The sequence below is a fragment of the Suncus etruscus genome, chromosome 18, assembly GCF_024139225.1.
Source record: "Suncus etruscus isolate mSunEtr1 chromosome 18, mSunEtr1.pri.cur, whole genome shotgun sequence".
NCBI lineage: Eukaryota > Metazoa > Chordata > Mammalia > Eulipotyphla > Soricidae > Suncus > Suncus etruscus.
In genome coordinates this window covers 63,131,970-63,149,992 of record NC_064865.1, presented here as the reverse complement: position 1 = coordinate 63,149,992, position 18,023 = coordinate 63,131,970, and the positions used below count along the sequence as shown (strand labels likewise).

At 57.4% G+C, this 18,023-nt stretch overlaps 3 protein-coding genes across 4 annotated transcripts in view; 2 read left to right on the top strand and 1 right to left on the bottom strand.

Annotated features, from left to right (window-relative positions):
- The window catches only part of DSP (desmoplakin), a 41,579-nt gene extending 37,556 nt beyond the window's left edge, over positions 1 to 4,023 (top strand). For both annotated transcript variants that reach the window (XM_049765109.1, XM_049765108.1), the window contains exon 24: positions 578 to 4,023. In XM_049765109.1, the coding sequence (XP_049621066.1) occupies positions 578 to 3,826 (3,249 nt within the window). In that variant the 3' untranslated portion in view covers positions 3,827 to 4,023. The remainder of the gene's footprint in view (positions 1 to 577) is intronic.
- The window catches only part of SLC35B3 (solute carrier family 35 member B3), a 301,880-nt gene that overhangs the window by 134,240 nt on the left and 149,617 nt on the right, over positions 1 to 18,023 (bottom strand). The gene's annotated exons all lie outside the window — the stretch shown is intronic.
- SNRNP48 (small nuclear ribonucleoprotein U11/U12 subunit 48) lies at positions 8,734 to 15,857 on the top strand. Its single transcript, XM_049765024.1, has 9 exons — positions 8,734 to 8,892; positions 11,561 to 11,671; positions 12,060 to 12,120; positions 12,680 to 12,754; positions 14,023 to 14,211; positions 14,340 to 14,461; positions 14,718 to 14,797; positions 14,880 to 15,047; positions 15,644 to 15,857. Exons 1-9 carry the CDS (start codon positions 8,737 to 8,739, stop codon positions 15,690 to 15,692), a joined length of 1,011 nt encoding a protein of 336 aa, XP_049620981.1. The 5' UTR covers positions 8,734 to 8,736; the 3' UTR covers positions 15,693 to 15,857.

Here is an 18,023-nt window from a genome sequence, read left to right as displayed (position 1 = left end):
CACGCCGTCCGTTCCCGGGGCTCACGGTGCCGGTCTGGATTCCCCCTTCTCCCCCACCTGCTTTCACTCCGCACCCTTTCCCCCGCAAGGGCCTTGATGGTGTCTGGGTCACGCTCCACCTGTGTGTGCTGGTCCTCTTTCCACGCCTGCCTGGGTTCCAATCACCACCTCTCACCTCTGATCTGTGTGATTCCTAGAGGCAATATTTGTGTGTGGGGTGGGACGTGGGGAGGGCCACGACCGGAGTGGATATTTGTGCCTCGGTGGGAACATTCGGTCTCCAGGCCTTGCGACCCCCCAGCCTCCCGATTTATCGGTTTTTATTCCAGCCGTGCGAGGCAGAACGCGTCCAAGTTCTAGTTCCTTCTGGGGCGGAGGGAGCAGGAGCTATTGGCTCATGCCATCTCTCTGGCAGGGATGCTCGCACGACCTTTCGGGGAATTTGCAAAAAAGGGGGAATGTCGGGTGCGAGGGCGAGGGCGAGGGCGAGGGTGTCTTGTTCAGGTGGGTGCAAAAATACCAGACCCAGATCTTCAACCGCTCTGTGCTTCTCTCTTTTTTCTCTTTCCCTCCCCAGGCCTCCAACAGGATCCACGAGTCCAAGAGTCAGTGCACGCAGGCCGTGCAGGAGCGCGAGAGCCTGCTGGTGAAGATCAAGGTCCTAGAACAGGACAAGCTGCGGCTCCAGCGCCTGGAGGACGAACTGAGTCGCGCCAAGGCGGCGCTGGAGGCCGAGGGCCGGCTGAAGCAGCGGCTGGAGAGCGAGAAGCAGCAGATCCAGAACGACCTGAACCAGTGGAAGACGCAGTGCTCGCGGAAGGAGGAGGCCGTGCGCAAGAGCGAGTCGGAGCGGGAGAAGAGCGAGCGGGAGAAGAACGGGCTGCGGGCCGACGTGGAGCGGCTACAGGCCGAGATCAAGCGCATCGAGGAGCGCTGCCGCCGCAAGCTGGCCGACTCCTCCCGGGAGACGCAGGTTCAGCTGGAGACGGAGCGTGGCCGGATGCAGCGGGAGATCGAGCGGCTGCAGCAGCGGCCCTACAGCTCGCACCGCGAGACACAGACCGAGTGCGAGTGGACCGTGGACTCGGCCACGCTGGTGTTCGACGGGCTGCGAAAGAAGGTGACGGCCATGCAGCTGTACGAGTGCCAGCTCATCGACAAGGCCACGCTGGATCGGCTGCTCAAGGGCAAGAAGTCCGTGGAGGAGCTGGCGGCCGAGATGCAGCCGTTCCTGCGGGGCGCAGGTGCCATCGCGGGCGCCTCGGCGTCACCCAAGGACAAGTACTCGCTGGTGGAAGCCAAGCGGAAGAAGCTCATCTCCCCTGAGGCCACCGTCATGCTGCTGGAGGCCCAGGCCGCCACGGGCGGCATCATCGACCCGCACCGCAACGAGAAGCTGACGGTGGACAGCGCCGTGGCCCGGGATCTCATCGACTTCGATGACCGTGAGCAGATCTACACGGCCGAGAAGGCTGTCACCGGCTTCAACGACCCCTTCTCAGGCAAGACGGTGTCGGTGTCAGAGGCCATCAAGAAGAATGTCATCGACCGAGAGACAGGACTGCGCCTGTTGGAGGCCCAGCTGGCTTCGGGGGGTGTGGTGGACCCCGTCAACAGCGTCTTCCTGCCCAAGGACGTGGCCCTGGCCCGCGGGCTCCTTGACCGTGACCTCTACCGCAGCCTCAACGACCCGCGGGATGGCCAGAAGAACTTCGTGGACCCCGTGACCAAGAAGAAGGTGAGCTACCTGCAGCTGCGCGAGCGCTGCCGCGTGGAGCCACACACGGGCCTGCTGCTGCTGTCAGTGCAGAAGCGCAGCATGTCCTTCCAGGGCATCCGTCAGCCCGTCCCTGTCTCTGAGCTGGTGGACTCAGGCATCCTCGGAAAAGACACCATCAACGAGCTGGAGTCGGGCCGGATCTCCTACGACGAGGTGGGAGAGAGGATCAAGGACTTCCTGCAGGGCTCCAGCTGCATCGCCGGCATCTATAACGAGACCACCAAGCAGAAGCTGGGCATCTACGAGGCCATGAAGATCGGCCTGGTGCGCCCAGGCACCGCGCTGGAGCTGCTGGAGGCGCAGGCAGCCACGGGCTTCATCGTGGACCCCGTGAGCAACTTGCGGCTGCCTGTGGAGGAGGCCTACAAGCGGGGCCTGGTGGGCATCGAGTTCAAGGAGAAGCTGCTCTCAGCCGAGCGGGCCGTCACCGGCTACCACGATCCCGAGACGGGAGGCATCATCTCGCTCTTCCAGGCCATGAACAAGGAGCTCATCGAGAAGGGCCACGGTATCCGCCTGCTGGAGGCGCAGATTGCCACGGGCGGCATCATTGACCCCAAGGAGAGTCACCGGCTGCCTGTGGTCATGGCCTACAAGCGTGGCTACTTCAACGAGGAGCTCAGCGAGATCCTGTCCGACCCCAGCGATGACACCAAGGGCTTCTTCGACCCCAACACAGAGGAGAACCTCACGTACCTGCAGCTGAAGGGGCGCTGCATCAAGGACCCCGACACGGGGCTGTGCCTGCTGCCACTCAAGGAGAAGAAGCGGCAGCTGCAGACCTCCCAGAAGAACACGCTGCGCAAGCGCCGGGTGGTCATCGTGGACCCCGACACGGACAAGGAGATGTCGGTGCAGGAGGCCTACAAGAAGGGGCTCATCGACTACGACACATACCGTGAGTTGTGCGAACAGGAGTGTGAGTGGGAGGAGATCACCATCACGGGCAGCGACGGCTCCACGCGCGTGGTGCTGGTGGACCGCAAGACGGGCAGCCAGTACGACATCCAGGAGGCCATCGACAAGGGCCTGGTGGACCGCAAGTTCTTTGAGCAGTACCGCTCGGGCAGCCTCAGCCTCACACAGTTTGCTGACATGATCTCGCTGAAGAACGGCTGCAGCAGCAGCAGTGGAGGAGGAGGCGGCATCCTGGTGAGCAGCGGCAGCGGCGGCGACGACGTCTTCAGCTGCTCCCGACATGAGGTGTCCAGCAAGGTCTCGACGTTGTCCGGTGTGAGGAACCTGAGCATCCGTAGCAGCTCCCTGTCAGACCCGCTGGAGGAGATGGGCGGCCCCATCGCGGCCATCTTCGACACGGAGAACCTGGAGAAGATCTCTGTGACCGAAGGTATCGAGCGCGGCATCGTGGACAGCATCACGGGCCAGCGGCTGCTGGAGGCGCAGGCCTGCACGGGCGGCATCATCCACCCCAGCAGCGGGCAGAAGCTGCTGCTGCAGGACGCCGTGGCCCAGGGCCTCATCGACCAGGACATGGCCACGCGGCTGAAGCCGGCCCAGAAGGCCTTCCTGGGCTTCGAGGGCGTCAAGGGCAAGAAGAAGATGTCCGCGGCCGAGGCGGTGAAGGAGAAGTGGCTGCCCTACGAGGCCGGCCAGCGCTTCCTGGAGTTCCAGTTCCTGACGGGCGGCCTGGTGGACCCCGAGGTGCACGGCAGGATCAGCACGGAGGAGGCCATCCGCAAGGGCTTCATCGATGGCCGTGCAGCCCAGCGGCTGCAGGACACCAGCAGCTATGCCAAGATCCTCACCTGCCCCAAGACCAAGCTGAAGATCTCCTACAGGGACGCGCTGAGCCGGTCCATGGTGGAGGACATCACCGGGCTCCGCCTGCTCGAGGCCGCCTCCGTCTCCTCCAAGGGCCTGCCCAGTCCCTACAATATGTCCTCGGCCCCTGGTTCCCGCTCCGGCTCCCGCTCGGGCTCCCGTTCAGGCTCCCGCTCGGGCTCCCGAAGAGGAAGCTTCGATGCCACGAGCAACTCCTCCTACTCTTATTCCTACTCATTCAGCAGTAGCTCCATTGGGCACTAGTGCCCCGAGGGCCAGGCACATCCCGGCCTGTCTTCCTGGCTCGTCCCAGTTATTAAATGATGATGAAAGGAGTTTTAAAGAGGAAACCTCCGAGCTTGCAGCAGTCTAGTGATAGAACTTTCCGTGCTTCCAAAGGCAGCGCCCGGCTGGAGTCCCGTGGGAAAAGCCTCTTTATCTCCTTGGCTGTGCTTCCCAAGTCCTGGGTGGGGTGGGATGGGTGGGGGAGGGTGGGGAGGGTGGGGGGGCATTGGTGCCACTGGTCAGAGGAGGGGGTGGGTCCCGAGTGAGTCTGTCTTGTTCCTTCCCCCATATTTAGACTCTCATAGGTGCTTCCTGACCCTCTCCTAGCCTCACGATAAGGATTCTGCTGTTCTCAGAGCTCAAGAAGAAACAGAGCACTGAAGTCTGAATCGTTCATTCTCTCCTCTTTCTAAGAAATAGTGTCCCTTGTGTTAGAAATGGTCCCTCCTGCAGTGCCCGCCACTGACCCCTGAACCATGAACCCTGACCCCGTTTGCTCTTGGGGTGGGTTTTCCATGTGCTTTCGAAAGGGGATCTGTGAGAAATGTGATACTTGCAATAAACCTGCAGGTGGTAACCATGCCTGTGTCTGGAATCTCTTTCCCATGTTTGTGGCTTCCCTGGGGTGTGGATGTGACTTGGGTGTCTCCTTCCCCAACAAGCTTGGGACTCTGCTCAGGACCCCTGGAAAGTGGGTCTCAGAGGTCCCTTTTAGAGACCACACCTATGTGCAGCACTAGGCAATGGAAATAAAGGGGCTCGGGCAGAGACCCCATTACAGTTTTTAAACCCTCCGTTGTCTAGGGTCTTCCCAAACCATGAGGCTGCTGTCTTATCCTTCAAAGGAGGGGTCTTCGGTGCCTGCCTCCAACTCCCAGCTACTTTGCATTAGGACTCCTACTGCAGGATCTTAACTAACTCCCTGAGGACTATCTCAAAAAGCCCCACTGCAGAGTTGGGATGGCAGTTGGGGAAGGGGGAACATGGTCCAAAAGAAAGGTGAGGGGGTGTAAATTATCTGTGCTATCAAATCCTTTGTTGGGTATTTGTGAATCCAAGAACAGTCCCCAGAATGAGAAATTACTTCCCATCCCCTTGCCCCCTTTCGGGGGGAGACCTTGGTAATATTTATCCGCAGCAAATAATAATCCACACAGACAAGAAGGATAGGGTGTAAAAGATTGGGCAAACAGAGAGAGAGCGAGAGAATCCTCTTGCAGCCTGCAAACAGCTTTCGCAAAAGGACTCCTGTCCCCTGTCCATCGAGCTATTTATTGCCAACTCCACAGCGCCCCCACCTGGAAGGGATAGGTGGGGCAATAGTCACAGAACAATCCTAAGGAAATATTTTTATAGACAACAATTCCAAGAATAATCTTTTTTTTTTTTTTTTTTTTTTTTTTTTTTGGTTTTTTGGGCCACACCCGGTAACGCTCAGGGGTTACTCCTGGCTATGCGCTCAGAAGTCGCTCCTGGCTTGGGGGACCATATGGGATACCGGGGGATCGAACCGCGGTCCGTCTCCTAGGCTAGCGCAGGTAAGGCAGGCACCTTACCTCCAGTGCCACCGCCCGGCCCCACCAAGAATAATCTTATGGAAACTTTTTTCATATACTACACAGCACTTTTAATTCTACAAGGGGGTTCCCTGATGAGCAGACATGCTGTTCAGGGGTCTCAAACTCAATTTACCTGGGGGCTGCAGGAGGAAAAGTCGGGGTGATCCTTGAGTGCAAAGTCAGTAGTAAGCCTTGAACAGTAGGGGGTGTGACCCAAACAACTAAAATAAAACAAAACAAAAAAAGATTCCTCTAGGGCAGGGCCACAAAATGTTGTACGGAGGGCTGTTTGTGGCCCACGGGCCTTGAGTTTGAGACCCCTGCTAGATCATTTGGGGGAGGGGAACCACGTCCTTTGAACTGCCCTTTATCCCTCCATTGGGGGACACAGGAGCTTGAGTCGAGCCCACATCCATGATGCAGCCTCAGGAAAAGAACACTGACAGAAATGTTCAGTGAGAAGTCACCACTACAATCCCCAAATTAGCTTCATGCTCCATGGAGCTGAGCTAATTGTGTATGCACGCATGCAAAGCCCATGAATAAACACTGCTGGAGCTGTCCTTTTGCACATCGAGTAGCACCTGACTCTCTTGTGGGAGAGTCCTGACTGCATGTGCAACATCAGTGTGTGTGTGTGTGTGTGTGTGTGTTTGTGCGTGCCACATGTGCATGAGAAAGACAGAGACAACAGAGATAGATCTCACAGTGTTTTCATCTCCGGGAAACATATATGAAGGAAGTAGAGAGTTGGCCTCAGAATAAAAGTGAAATATGGGGCTGAAGAAACAGTAGAGTGGGTAGGGCACTTGTCTTACATGTGGTCAAATTCCCCCCCACAAACACACGATAAGGCCCTGTGAGCTCTTACTGCCTACAGCAGAACAAACAAAACAAGAGGGACTGAAACTGTGGGGTTGTCACCTGTGGGGGGGAAGTACAAGGGCTGGTTGCAGAGCTTGGGCAGGAAATTTGAGGGTAGGTTCTTCAAAGGCAGGAGAAACACAGACTCACATCAGACCAGGTAGGTTATTAACATCAATTAACAGTGGAGGGATGGAATTATGGCTTCAGAAAGCTGAAATCACAGATTGTCAGTCATTTGATTTACAGCCCCCTTTCCATAAAAAAGTAAAACTTGATTCATCTTTCTGGAAATCAATGCTCTTGGGCTTAACCAAGAGAAAATGCCCCTGACCCAATGACCTACCCAAGGCTATAATCTCTCCATTTTTTCTTTTTTTTTTTTTTTTGGGGGGGGTCCACACCTGGCAATGCTAAGGGGTCGCTCCTGACTCCAGGCTCAAAAATCGCTCCTGGCAGGCTCGGGGGACCATATGGGATGCCGGGATTCGAACCACCGACCTTCTGCAAGCAAGGCAAATGCCTTACCTCCATGCTATCTCTCTGGCCCCTTTTTGTTTTTTGTTTTATTTTGTTTTATTTTTTTACCCCCACCAATTTTTCAGTGTCTCTATCTAAGGCAGTTCGGCCTGTCTGTAAATACTGCCCTAAATCAGCAACGAACAATAAAGCCACTGTTATCTTTTTTTTTTTTTTTAGTCACACCCAGCGGTGCTCAGGGGTTACTTCTGGCTCTGCACTCAGAAGTTGCTCCTAGCAGGCTCAGGAGACTATATGGGATACCGGGATTCAAATCGGGGTCTGTCCTGTGTTGGCTGTGTGCAACACAAATGCCCTACTGCTGTGCTATCGCTCTAACCCTAAAACTACTGTTTTAAGACAAAACAGTGGGACAGGAAAAGAGAGTAAGAAGGGTATGCACTTACCATGCATGCAACCAAATAAGTCTGACCCATTAGATTCCAGCCCTGAGCAACAGCTGTGGCCCCCAAACCCAACAACCCAACCCTCCCAAGTAACCCAAAACTTCAATTCTGAAGCAGAACAATGATAAAATGCTTCAGCAGTTTAGAGATGATTGGGTAAGGCACCCAAGAAAATCCAGTGACTTTATTTTCTAGAGACGACTGAATAAGGCACCCCCCCCCCAAAGAAACCTTATGACTTTATTTTAGAGAGAAAGGGAAATGGAGAGAATATTCTAGATTAAAAGAGAACCTTGCACACAGTCAACCTGGGTTCGATACCCAGCATCCCATAGGGTATCCTGAGGAGCCTGCCAGGAATAATTTCTAAGCTAAAATCCAGGAGTAACCACTGAGTGCTGCATGGTGTGGCCCAAAAATCAAAGAGAAAACCCAGCTACAAACGTGTTTGTAATCATAGTGCTTAAATAAAGATATTATTTATGACTGGAGAGATAGCACAGTGGTAGGGCATCTGCCTTCTATGCAGAAGGACGATGGTTCTAATCCTGGCATCCCATATGGTCCCCAAGCCTGCTGGGGTGATTTCAGGCATAGAGCCAGGAATAGCCCCTGAGCACTGCAAGGTGTGACCCCAAAACAAAAACAAACAAAAAAAGTGTGATATTATTTAAAAAATAAAGAGAGGGAGAGAGGGAGGGAGAATCAGATATGACTGGTGGATTAAATCTGGAGATTTATGGATTAAAACTGTAACCCCTACCTCAACTTCCTCCTATCCTACCTGGATGGGAGGAGTCTTTGGTGACTAATAAAGGGGTTGCCTCAGGGGTGGAAGGAAATCCTACGTGAGATTCAGAGAGAAGCCTCAGGAGAAGGAGGCAGGATGGGGAGATGAGAGAGGGTTGGATGCAGAGAGGCTGCTTAGCTTAGAAGCCACACATGGCAGCTAGGGCCTTATAATAAAGCTTTATGCCTCCTGACTTCTGTTATTCATTTCCCTGTCGTTATCCTGAACCCTCAGTCCCTCCAGGCCAAATAAGCTGCAGGAGCCTGGCCTAGCCGAGAAAGGAAGGCCTCACCATCCATCCACCATCATCCACAACCACCAAGGACTCATAAATTTAATTAAGTCAACAAAAATGATGGATTTTACAGATCTATGGATTAAAATTATAAATTAAAATCATAGATCAAATCAGTAGAAATCTGAGTCAGCTGCAAAGAACTGGAAAATAATCTAAACTTGGGGTATTTGCAGTGACCCACCATCTTTAGGCTAACTCTGGCAGCGCGTGGCAGCCACGCAGGAGAGCATCGCTGGGCTGAGCCCAGAAGCGGGATGACTTGCATGGGCCAGCGGCGTGAACTCGGGGCATCGAAGCAGGGGCCAAAGGCACTTCACATGGCCCGACACGCCGCTTCCGCCCCGACTCGGACTTCCGGGCACGTGACAAAACCATGCCCAGACCTTTACGCTACGCCCCACCCACCGACTTCCGCTTCCGGCGCGCCTGCGCAGTCGGGGGGCGGCGGCACCATGGCGGACGCCGTCTCCGTCCCCCCGCTGGAGGAGCGGCGGCGGCTGCAGGCCGAGCTGGAGGACTTCGCGGAGAGCTGCTGCCGCACGCTGGGGGAGGTGGCGGCGTCGCTCGGCTGGAGCGTGGACCGGCTGGACGCCGAGGACGCGGCGGCGGTGAGGGAGGGAGGGAGGGAGGGAGGGAGCGGGAGGCGGGATCCCGGGGTGCAGGGTTGCAAGACGAAGGCGTGGAGGGGTGCAGGGGCACGGGGGCCCGGAATGCACGGGCGCAGGCGGGTCCTGGGGTGCGGGGACGCGGGCTTGGAAGATTGCAAGGCCCAGGGGTGCAGGGTCCAGGGGTGCAGGACGCAGGCTTGGAGGGGGTGCAGGGCAAGGGGGCCTGGAATGCATGGGTGCAGGCGGGCTTGGAAGATTGCAGGGCCCAGGGGTGCAGGGGCACAGGTGTGGAGTGATGCAGGGTGATGCAGGAGTGCAGGACGCTGGATTGGGGGTTTGCAGGGACGCGGGAATCTGGAGTGCATGGACGCAGGCAGGTGCTGGGATGCAGGGACGCGGGCCTGGAAGATCGCAAGGCCCAGGGCTGCAAGGGCGCAGGTGTGGAGGGCTGCAGGATCCAGGGTTGCAGGACCCTGGCTTGGGGGGGGTGCAAGGACGCGGGGGTCTGGGATGCGTGGACTCGGGTGTAGAAGTTTGCAAGGCCCAGGGGTGCAAGGGCACGGGCATGGAGGGCTGCAGTACGCTGGCTTGGAGGGGGTGCAGGGACGCGGGGTAGGTCCCCGGATGAGGGCGTGGAGGGATGCAGGTCCTAGAGGTGCAGGGGCGTAAGTATGGGGGCTACAGGGTCTAGGGTTGTGGGTCTCAGGATGAGGGTATTCATGAGATCCGAGTGCAGACCTAGGAAATGAGGACGCGGGACCTGAGTTGCAGGGACTCATGGAGACCTGGGTCATGAAGGGACACGAATGTGGAGGGCTGCAGGGTCCAGGGGTGCAGGATGCTGGCTTGGAGGGGATGCAAGGACGCGTGGGCCTATAATGCATGGACACAGGCAGGTCCCTGGATGTGGGTATGGAGGGATGCATAGAGGTGCAGGGCGAGAGCATAAGAGGGTACAGGGTATAGGGATATGGGAACTCAGGGGTGTGGGTCCCAGGATGAGGTACACATGGGATCTAGGGTGCAGACCTAGGAAATGGGATGCAGGGACTCATGGAGACCTGAGTCATGCAGGGACTCGGGTCTGGAGGGCTGTCGGTCCCAGGGTTGCAGGGACGCGGGTGTGGAGTGATGCAGGGTCCAGGAGTGTAGGACGCTGGCTTGGAGGGGGTGCAGGGACATGGGGGTCTGTAATGCATGGATTCAGGTAGGTCCTGGGGTGCGGAGACGGGGGCGTGGAAGATTGCAGGGCCCAGGGGTGCAAGGGCACGGGTGTGGAGGGCTGCAGGGTCCAGGGGTGCAGGATGATGGCTTGGAGGGGGTGCAGGTACATGGGGGTCTGTAATGCATGGATGCAGGTAGGTCCTGGGGTGTGGAGACGCGGGCGTGCAGGGCCCAGGGGTGCAAGGGCACGGGTGGGGGGGCTGCAGGGATGCGGGGGGCCTATAACGCATGGACGCAGGTAGGTCCCCAGATGAGGGATGCAGGTCCTAGAGGTGCAGGGGCATGAGCATAGAAGGGGGTATAGGGTCTAGGAGTATGGGAACTCGGGTCCCAGGATAAGGGTACACATGGGATCTGGGGTGCAGACCTAGGAAATGGGGATGTGGGGACCTGGGATGCAGGGACTCGTGGAGATCTGGGTCACGCAGGGACGCGAATGTAGAGTGCTGCAGGGCCCAGGGCTGCAGTGAAGTGGGTGTGGAGTGATGCAGGATCCAGGAGTGCAGGATGCTGGCCTGGAGGGGGTGCGGGCTCAGGGATACAGGGACCCGAGGGTCTGGAATGCATGGACGCATGCAGTTCCCCAGATGCAGGGACGAGGGCATGGAGGGATGCAGGCCCTAGAGGTGCAGGGGTCTGAGCATAGAGGGCTACAGGGTCTAGGGGTGTGGTCCCAGGATGAGGGTATACATAGGATCTGGGGTGCAGATCTAGGGGATGGGGACACGGGGACCTGGGATGCAGGGACTCATGGAGACCTGGGTCATGCAGGGACTTGGGTGTGGGAAATAAGGGAACCAGAGGATGCAGGGGCCTGGGATGACAGGAATGCAGGTCCTAGGGTTTAGGGCGTCACACTCAGGACTCCAGCTTCTGTTTTGCAGGCCTTGAGCCCCAGATGTGTGGCGAAGGGTTCCCTGATCTGGAGAAAAATGGGGGTCACCCAGCCCTGGCTGTGAGCTCACATCCTGATGAGCAGGAGACGGAGGCTCCAATATGTCCCTTGTGCTGTCACTTTGGACCCTGGTTTTTATCCGTTTGATGAGGACCATGAGGCGGGGCCAAGGCAGGGACAGAAGTGGTTTTAGCCTTAGCTCACCCAGAGCCACATTTGTCTTGGGGGGGGGTGTGTGTGTGAATCAACTGTCACTGGTGCTAAACTTATATCGTGGCCCCAGAAATGCCCCATGTGCTGGTGGCCCAGGTGTCTTGATGGTGTCCGGGTTCACACAGTGGATGAGAGGCCACAGAAAGTTCCCCAGTAGGTGGGCATGTTCATCCTGGGGTGCTGGACATATTGCTGAAGGCGGCAGCAGTGCTGGGGCTACTCCGGAGCAACCAGGGTTGCTCAGGGATTCAGGAGTGGGAAGGACCAGGGTTCAGGCAGGGGCAGGGCCAGTGGCAGGACCTTTGTTCACGGGCTTTGCTTCTGCTTCTTTCATAGGAGATGGTTACCTGCCCCTTTGATCCCAACCATCACATGCCTCAGACATCTTTGGCCAAGCATATGGTATCCTGCCAGCTGCGAAAACTGGGCTACACGCAGGAGGAGGAGGTACTCTGCTTAACCTGCAGGTCCCTGGCCCCTCACTGGGGCACAGGTTAATGGTGGGGGGCCTGGCCCCTATCTGGTTCTTTTGGTTCAGTTGTGCATCAACAGCTGTTGATGCCTGGGGGCCCCGACTCATTCCTGGGGCGACTCTGTCATGTAGAAAGGATTGCTCAGCCCCCAAGCATTTCTCTGACCCCAGAAACCAGAGTCTGGAGACTGTGCTGGAGGTTTCTGACAGAAGCCCTTGATGGAGCTGGCTTGTTGACCGACTTCACAGACCAGATTTACTTTGTACTGAAGATTTTCATTATTTTCCCCCGTTCTTGTACTGTAGAAAGCCTGGGCTTGGAAGCACTAAGTCTTTCTTATTCTTTAATGTTTTCCTGTTTAGGACAAGATGTATACTTCTGAGTTTTTCTATGAAAATGCGAACGTCCCTTCAGTCACTTTGAGTAAGCATCGGTGTGGGTCAGAACACAGATCCACTATTCCGTGTTCAGACTGACCTTCTTTCAGGATAAGGACCCTGTGCATTTGTTTCCATCTGAAGGGACCTCGTCTGCTTTCAAGAAGGAAATGGATGGCGGTAGCTTGAGCTGAACTTCTCAATCCCATAGTTGGTCCCATTTCCCAGAACAGGCAGCTGGAGCCCCCAGGCTGTGTGCCACAGCAGGCTCCTCCCTCCACACTGAACCTGGAAATGTGCTCACGAGGCTAGGGGTGGCCCTTGGGTGCGGGGGCAGGAGGGTAGTGGTTTCTGTGTTTGAGTCTGCATCAGGAGGGAGCCTTGGGCCCTCGGCTCTGTGTTGCCTGTTGGGTCCCAGCACCTGGGCGTCTTTCTGAAGGCAACAGGCCTGTGCCCTGCCTGCGTCTCTTCATAGAGTGGAAGGTGAGGGGGCGTCTAGTCCACCCCAGGGTCAGGAGCCCGCTCGGCACTGGAGAAACACTACCTGGCTGGAGCTGATGGAGCCTTCGTGGCCCATGTCTCACCTTTTTTTCTTTCTCGGACAGATAAGGACTCGCAGTTCCAGGTCATCAAGCAGGCTAGAGCGGCAGCTGGGAAAGATGGCGGCAGTGAGTTCCAGAGTAAGTGACACCCATTGTCAGAGCTCACTGAGAGCCAGCCCTTCCGGGAGCAGGGGGAGCAAAGCCACTAATGCCAAGCACAGGTGGTTGAACAGTGGCTTTTATTTTTCTGTGCACGAGGCTCGTGGACAGGTCCTGTACAGATTCCTCCAAGTGACCACGCCCCCCCTCTGTCCTCTGAGTAATAGCAAAGTGGTAATCCACGCCTGAGTGACACATTAGTGTAGATTCTCACATCAGTCTGATGACTCGGGCTTGACGAGTGAGTGTCTTACCCCAAGACATTGTCTCTCGGGGAAGTTGGCCTTGTGTTAAGTATGAGAGAAGGAAAGGCCGTGGCCATGACATGGGTCTCTGAAGAGCTGGGGAGAGACCAGAGTACGGGAGGCTTCACAGGGCGGGTCATGCCCAGGAACTGGCCCAGAACTCCTCTGGGGAGTTCACAGGGGCCAGGGCACCCCCCTTCCCCACCAGCCTGGGCTCTGCTGCCTACTTGGAATCAGTGACATGGGACGCCTCTGAGGCCCAGACTGGCCACAAACAGGGACGTCTCTAGGCTTGTTGGCCCCTTTGTCTGTGGTCTCATTAGTGAATCCTGAGCAAAAAGAATCTGTGCAAAGTGCTTTTTATACCCCATCACAGTCCTTCTCTTTTCTCTTTGAATCTCAACAAAACAAAAATTTTCTGCACCATTTAATCCTTCACCCCAAGGTATCCTATTTGCTCATTTTAAAATCTTGAGCAGACGGACTGGAATGGTGGCTTGAGCGGTAGGGCCTCTGGCTTCCCATATGGTCCCCCCAAGCCAGGAGGGACTTCTGAGCGCATAGCCAGGAGTAACCCCTGAGCATCACCGGGTGTGGCCCAAAAGAAACAGAAAAAAAAAAATCTTGAGCAGAGACTCGAACATTGGGCAGCTGACTGCCAGCGAGTGTGGTCTGGCCTTTATTCCTTTCTGGGCTCTGCTGCCTCTGAGCCTCCCTGGCTATCAGACTCAGTCTTCGGGCGTGGGGGCTGGCTTTGGACTCACGGGGTGCTCCGGCTCGTTCTAGGAAACGGAACCAGGAGAAAGAAACTTGGGTGTGCTTTGTGGCCTGTGGCTCTCTTGCCCAGCCTTTCTAGAAGGACCCAGAAGCGGAGTCAGACCTCCCCGGGGAGCAGACTCTGCCTCCCATGCCAGTCTCCCTGAGGTCTGGGTCTGCACTGCCTCATGGAGACTGGGAGTCACCATGCACCCTCATTCCCTTCTTTTCCCCCTTCCTGTGTAGGGGTTCCCTCCGTGCTGCCCCCCGAAGTCCCTCTGAATCACAAACGCTGCGTGTGTGACCTTACCCCAGCCGACCGCCTGGCCCTCTACGACTTTGTGGTCCAGGAGACTAAGAAGCAGCGGCCCAACTCCTCACAGATGGAGAATGACAGTGACCTCTTTGTCGACCTGGCCGCCAAAGTCAGCCAAGGTGTGTTGGCCTCGGGGGCCTTCTTCCCCCCTCCTGTACCTCCCCTTCCTCCTGACCATGTGCAGGGCAGGGTGCCGGTGCCCGAGTGTCCGCAGGCCACTGAGTCCAGCTCTGCTGTGCCCTTCCAGACACGAGCCGGAAGAGCCCCAAGTCCTACCTGGAGATCCTGGCCGAGGTGCGGGACTATAAGCGGCGGCGTCAGTCCTACCGGGCCAAGAATGTGCACATCACCAAGAAGTCCTACACGGAGGTGCGAGCGCCCCCATGCCCCCATGGGTCTCACGCCCTGGCACGCAGGACGGGCTGAGTGTCCTGACTGGGTGCCGGGCACACGCTGCCCTCTTCAGCCACCCGCAGCACCTGCCCTCTCCCCAGCTAGTTGGGGACCCCTGTGTCATGGCCTTTGTCCTGGGGCCCTTGGTGTCCCTTCCCTGGCCAGGCCCCTGTGGGAGGGCGGGTGGGAGCAGCAGAGACCCCTCTCTGAGTCCGATCACCCCATCCCACAGGTGATCCGGGATGTCATCAACGTGCACATGGAGGAGCTGGGCAGCCAGTGGCAGGACCAGCAGGAAGAGGACACGGGCAGGTGAAGGGGCGCTGTCCGGCACCGGGGTGGGCGCTCCTCCAGGGGTCCCCGGGCAGGTGCTGACCGTGCCCTTCCGGCCCAGGAGCGAAGAACGACGCTCGGCCTCAGGCTCACGGCAGTCGGGCGGGAGCGACGTGCAGGCTGAGGACTCGGGGCACCGGAGGAATCGGAGCAGAAGCCCACACAGACGGAAGCGGGCGCGGGAGGAGGAGAAGGAGAAGAGCCACGAGGGCCGAAGAAGGAAGGAGAGGTGTGGGGGTCGGGGAAGGAGGGAGGGGAAGAAATCGGGACACCCAGACAGGCTGAGGCTGCTGTCATGCTCCCCCCATACAATGGCAATGTAGGTCGGCCGTGCCCATCCGCCTGTGCCTACTCCTCCCTTTGTCCAGTTGGTTTGGGGTCGGGGGTCACAGCAACCACACAGACTGACCCTGACAGGAAGTCGCACTGACCCCTCAGCCCAATGTGGGGTCCTGATTCCCCCCACATTCTGCTCACTGCCCCGTATGGTGACCTGTACCTTTTGCAGTGGCTCTGACCTGTCCCCGTGCCTCTCCTGGGATGGCCTTGCATGGGGGGTGCCCCATCCAGGTTTTGGGGTGTGCAGGAACTGGTGGAAGACGAGACTCCATCTGAACTGAGTCCTTAACATGCAGCTAGCTCATGGGAGCACTGGAGCTGGGCTGGACTGTGCCCCCTGGCTGTCCCTCTGTTCAGCTGTCTGTCCGTTCCCCTATTCCTGTGACCCTGGCTTTCTGCCAGCCCTGTGATGATGATGGGGTCAGGGGTCGGCTCCCTCCTCTCTGTTGAGTGACCCTCACTGGAGGTTCCTTTCCCTTCATGCAGGGACGGGGAGCGACATCACAGTCACAAGAGGAGGAAGCAGAAGGCCTGAGCATCCCAGCGGGACCACGAGGGTGGGCGGAGGCCACCCTCAGACCCGGCTGTTGTCCATCCGGCTTTGCTCTGGGATAGGCAGTGCTCCCCACGGAGGACCTGGATCTTCTTCGGGATGACGGGCATGTGTGGGATTATTTCCGTCAACACCAAAAGCGGATGGACACAGGGTAGGGCTGATCCTCAAGACCTGTCTGGGCTGGGGATCCCCACTGCAGCCCCATGGCTCCTGGGTCCTCTGACCCCATCTCACGCAAACCAAGATTCCACCCTGCTGTATGCAGCCAGGCAGGGCAGACTGAGATCGAGGCCAGCACTCAGGGCAGTGCTGCTCGGTGCTAGGACTACCCAGTGTGAACCTGCTGGGGTGAGGCTTGCAGGTCAGTGAGGGCTGAGACGGGCCATGAGCGAGGGTCTTCCCCTGCACTTCCCCAGTACCCCAATGGCCCTTAGCACTTCCAGAAGAGGCCCCAGAATGTAAAAAATGGATCAGAAGAATCTTGACGTTAATAAAAGTTCATTGTCATGAAAATGAGGTTTTCCCATTTGGGGGCTTAGAAACACGAGCGTGGGTGGGAGTAGGGAGAACTGCAGTCTTGCCCTGCTGCCTGGGCGGCCGCCACCTTCTAACCTATCCTTCCCAGGGATGGTTGCCCCCTGCCAAGGGCTCTCAGGCTGGCCCTCACCCAAGATTGGGCCGGGTCCCTAACATCGTCACCACTGACTGTGGACCATTCCCTCTACCCTCCGACCAGGGAGGGACCTAGTGGCCATTGCAGCGACTCCCATAGCTCCTGGACGCCGCTGCTGTGGTCTTGCCCATGCCGCCACTTCCAGACAAACCCTGCAGCAGGGCACTGAGAGGTAGAGCCCGCTGGGGCCTTTAGGAGGACCTTGGGCATACTGGCGGAGTTCAGGTGCAGTGCACTGGCTGGTCCCCAGACCCTTCAGGTGGCCATGGCTGTCTGCTGCCACCTTGTGGCCATCAGCGTCAAGCTGGAGGTTAGGCTCAGTCCAGACATCTGCAGTGGATGCTGGGCCTCCACCCCGTTTCCTGGACAAGTCCTGCAGGGCCACCCCAGATCCAGACTGCCTCCCCACGCAGTGCTTCCAAGCCCGAGTACCAGCTATCTTTGTGTTTGAGAGTGTGCTGCCGCCAGGCAGGAGTGCAGTCCAGGCCATGGAACTAACCCCAAGGACATGGCTTTTGGGGAAGGTGGGGAGCCCCAATGCCCCTCGTCATCGTGAGACTTCCTGTCACTGCCATTTGGGGGTTCTTGTCTGCACCAGGACTTCCCACGCTGCAAAAGGGCTCTGAGATTGTGTGTGTGTGTGTGTGTGTGATGGGCATGGACACATACATCACAACGTACAATATGCATGCTCACATACATGTTCTCACATTTAGACACATGCACTCATACATGTCCTCACACCATCACACACATTCTCACTTTCACACATACACTCATATACATGCCCTTGTACATACAAACCATCACACGTACATACATACAGGCTCAGTCACACCAGCCAACCATCCCCCGGGTGTGTTCAGATCCTCCGAGTCGTAGGGAAAGGTCAGACCCGCTAACCCACTATCCTACTTACCCGTGTCTCAGGACGGGGATCCTGCCTTATGGACGCCTGTTCGGGTGGTGAGGGCATTGGCCCTCCCAAGGGGCACTTTGAGAAGCTGGGGAGGGGGGTGTGGAAGAGTCACTGTCCTGACATCCCCTGGCATCCAGGATTCTCAGGCCCAGTGGCTAGTGGGGGACACACTGAGCAGCGACCCCACTCCTGAACACACGTGAGTGTGCGTGTAGGAGCAGCATCTAGGCCAGTGTGTGTGAAAGCGCATATGCGGCGCACAAGTGTGGGTTCACGTGGACACGAGCGTGCATCTGTGCAGACAGGTGCTTGCCTGTGTGTTCATGCATGTTCACACATGTGTCTTGCACAGACATGCAGGAGTGCTGTGTCCCCACACACGTGTGCTGATGTTCATGGGCCACCTCACATGTCTCGGGTGCGGCTGGTGGTTAGCAGACACTCCCTCCGCCCACTCGGGTGAATCTCCACTGTCTGTCCGTTTGTTCATCTGTTCGTCCGTCAGGGTGAGCACCCTCTCTGACCTATCTCTGACCCTCCAGGTTCAGTGTGCTGAGGGGTCCAGTGGCTGCCTGTGTCCCGTGAGGCTGAGCTCCTGTAACAGGTTGCTGTGGCTGGGCAGCTGATGCTCAGTGACTGCCCTGGGCTCGGCCCAGAAAACTCAGGCCAGGATCCAGACACACTACCCTTGCCCTGAGACTCCGGGACAGAACCGCTG

What these genes read in the sequence shown, in the direction of transcription:
- SNRNP48 (XM_049765024.1), top strand. Translation starts at nt 8,737, where the DNA reads ATGGCGGACGCCGTCTCCGTCCCCCCGCTGGAGGAGCGGCGGCGGCTG. An exon ending in ACGCCGAGGACGCGGCGGCG is followed by an intron (nt 8,893 to 11,560) that starts GTGAGGGAGGGA and finishes CTTCTTTCATAG; the next exon opens with GAGATGGTTACCTGCCCCTT. An exon ending in TGGCGGCAGTGAGTTCCAGA is followed by an intron (nt 12,755 to 14,022) that starts GTAAGTGACACC and finishes CTTCCTGTGTAG; the next exon opens with GGGTTCCCTCCGTGCTGCCC.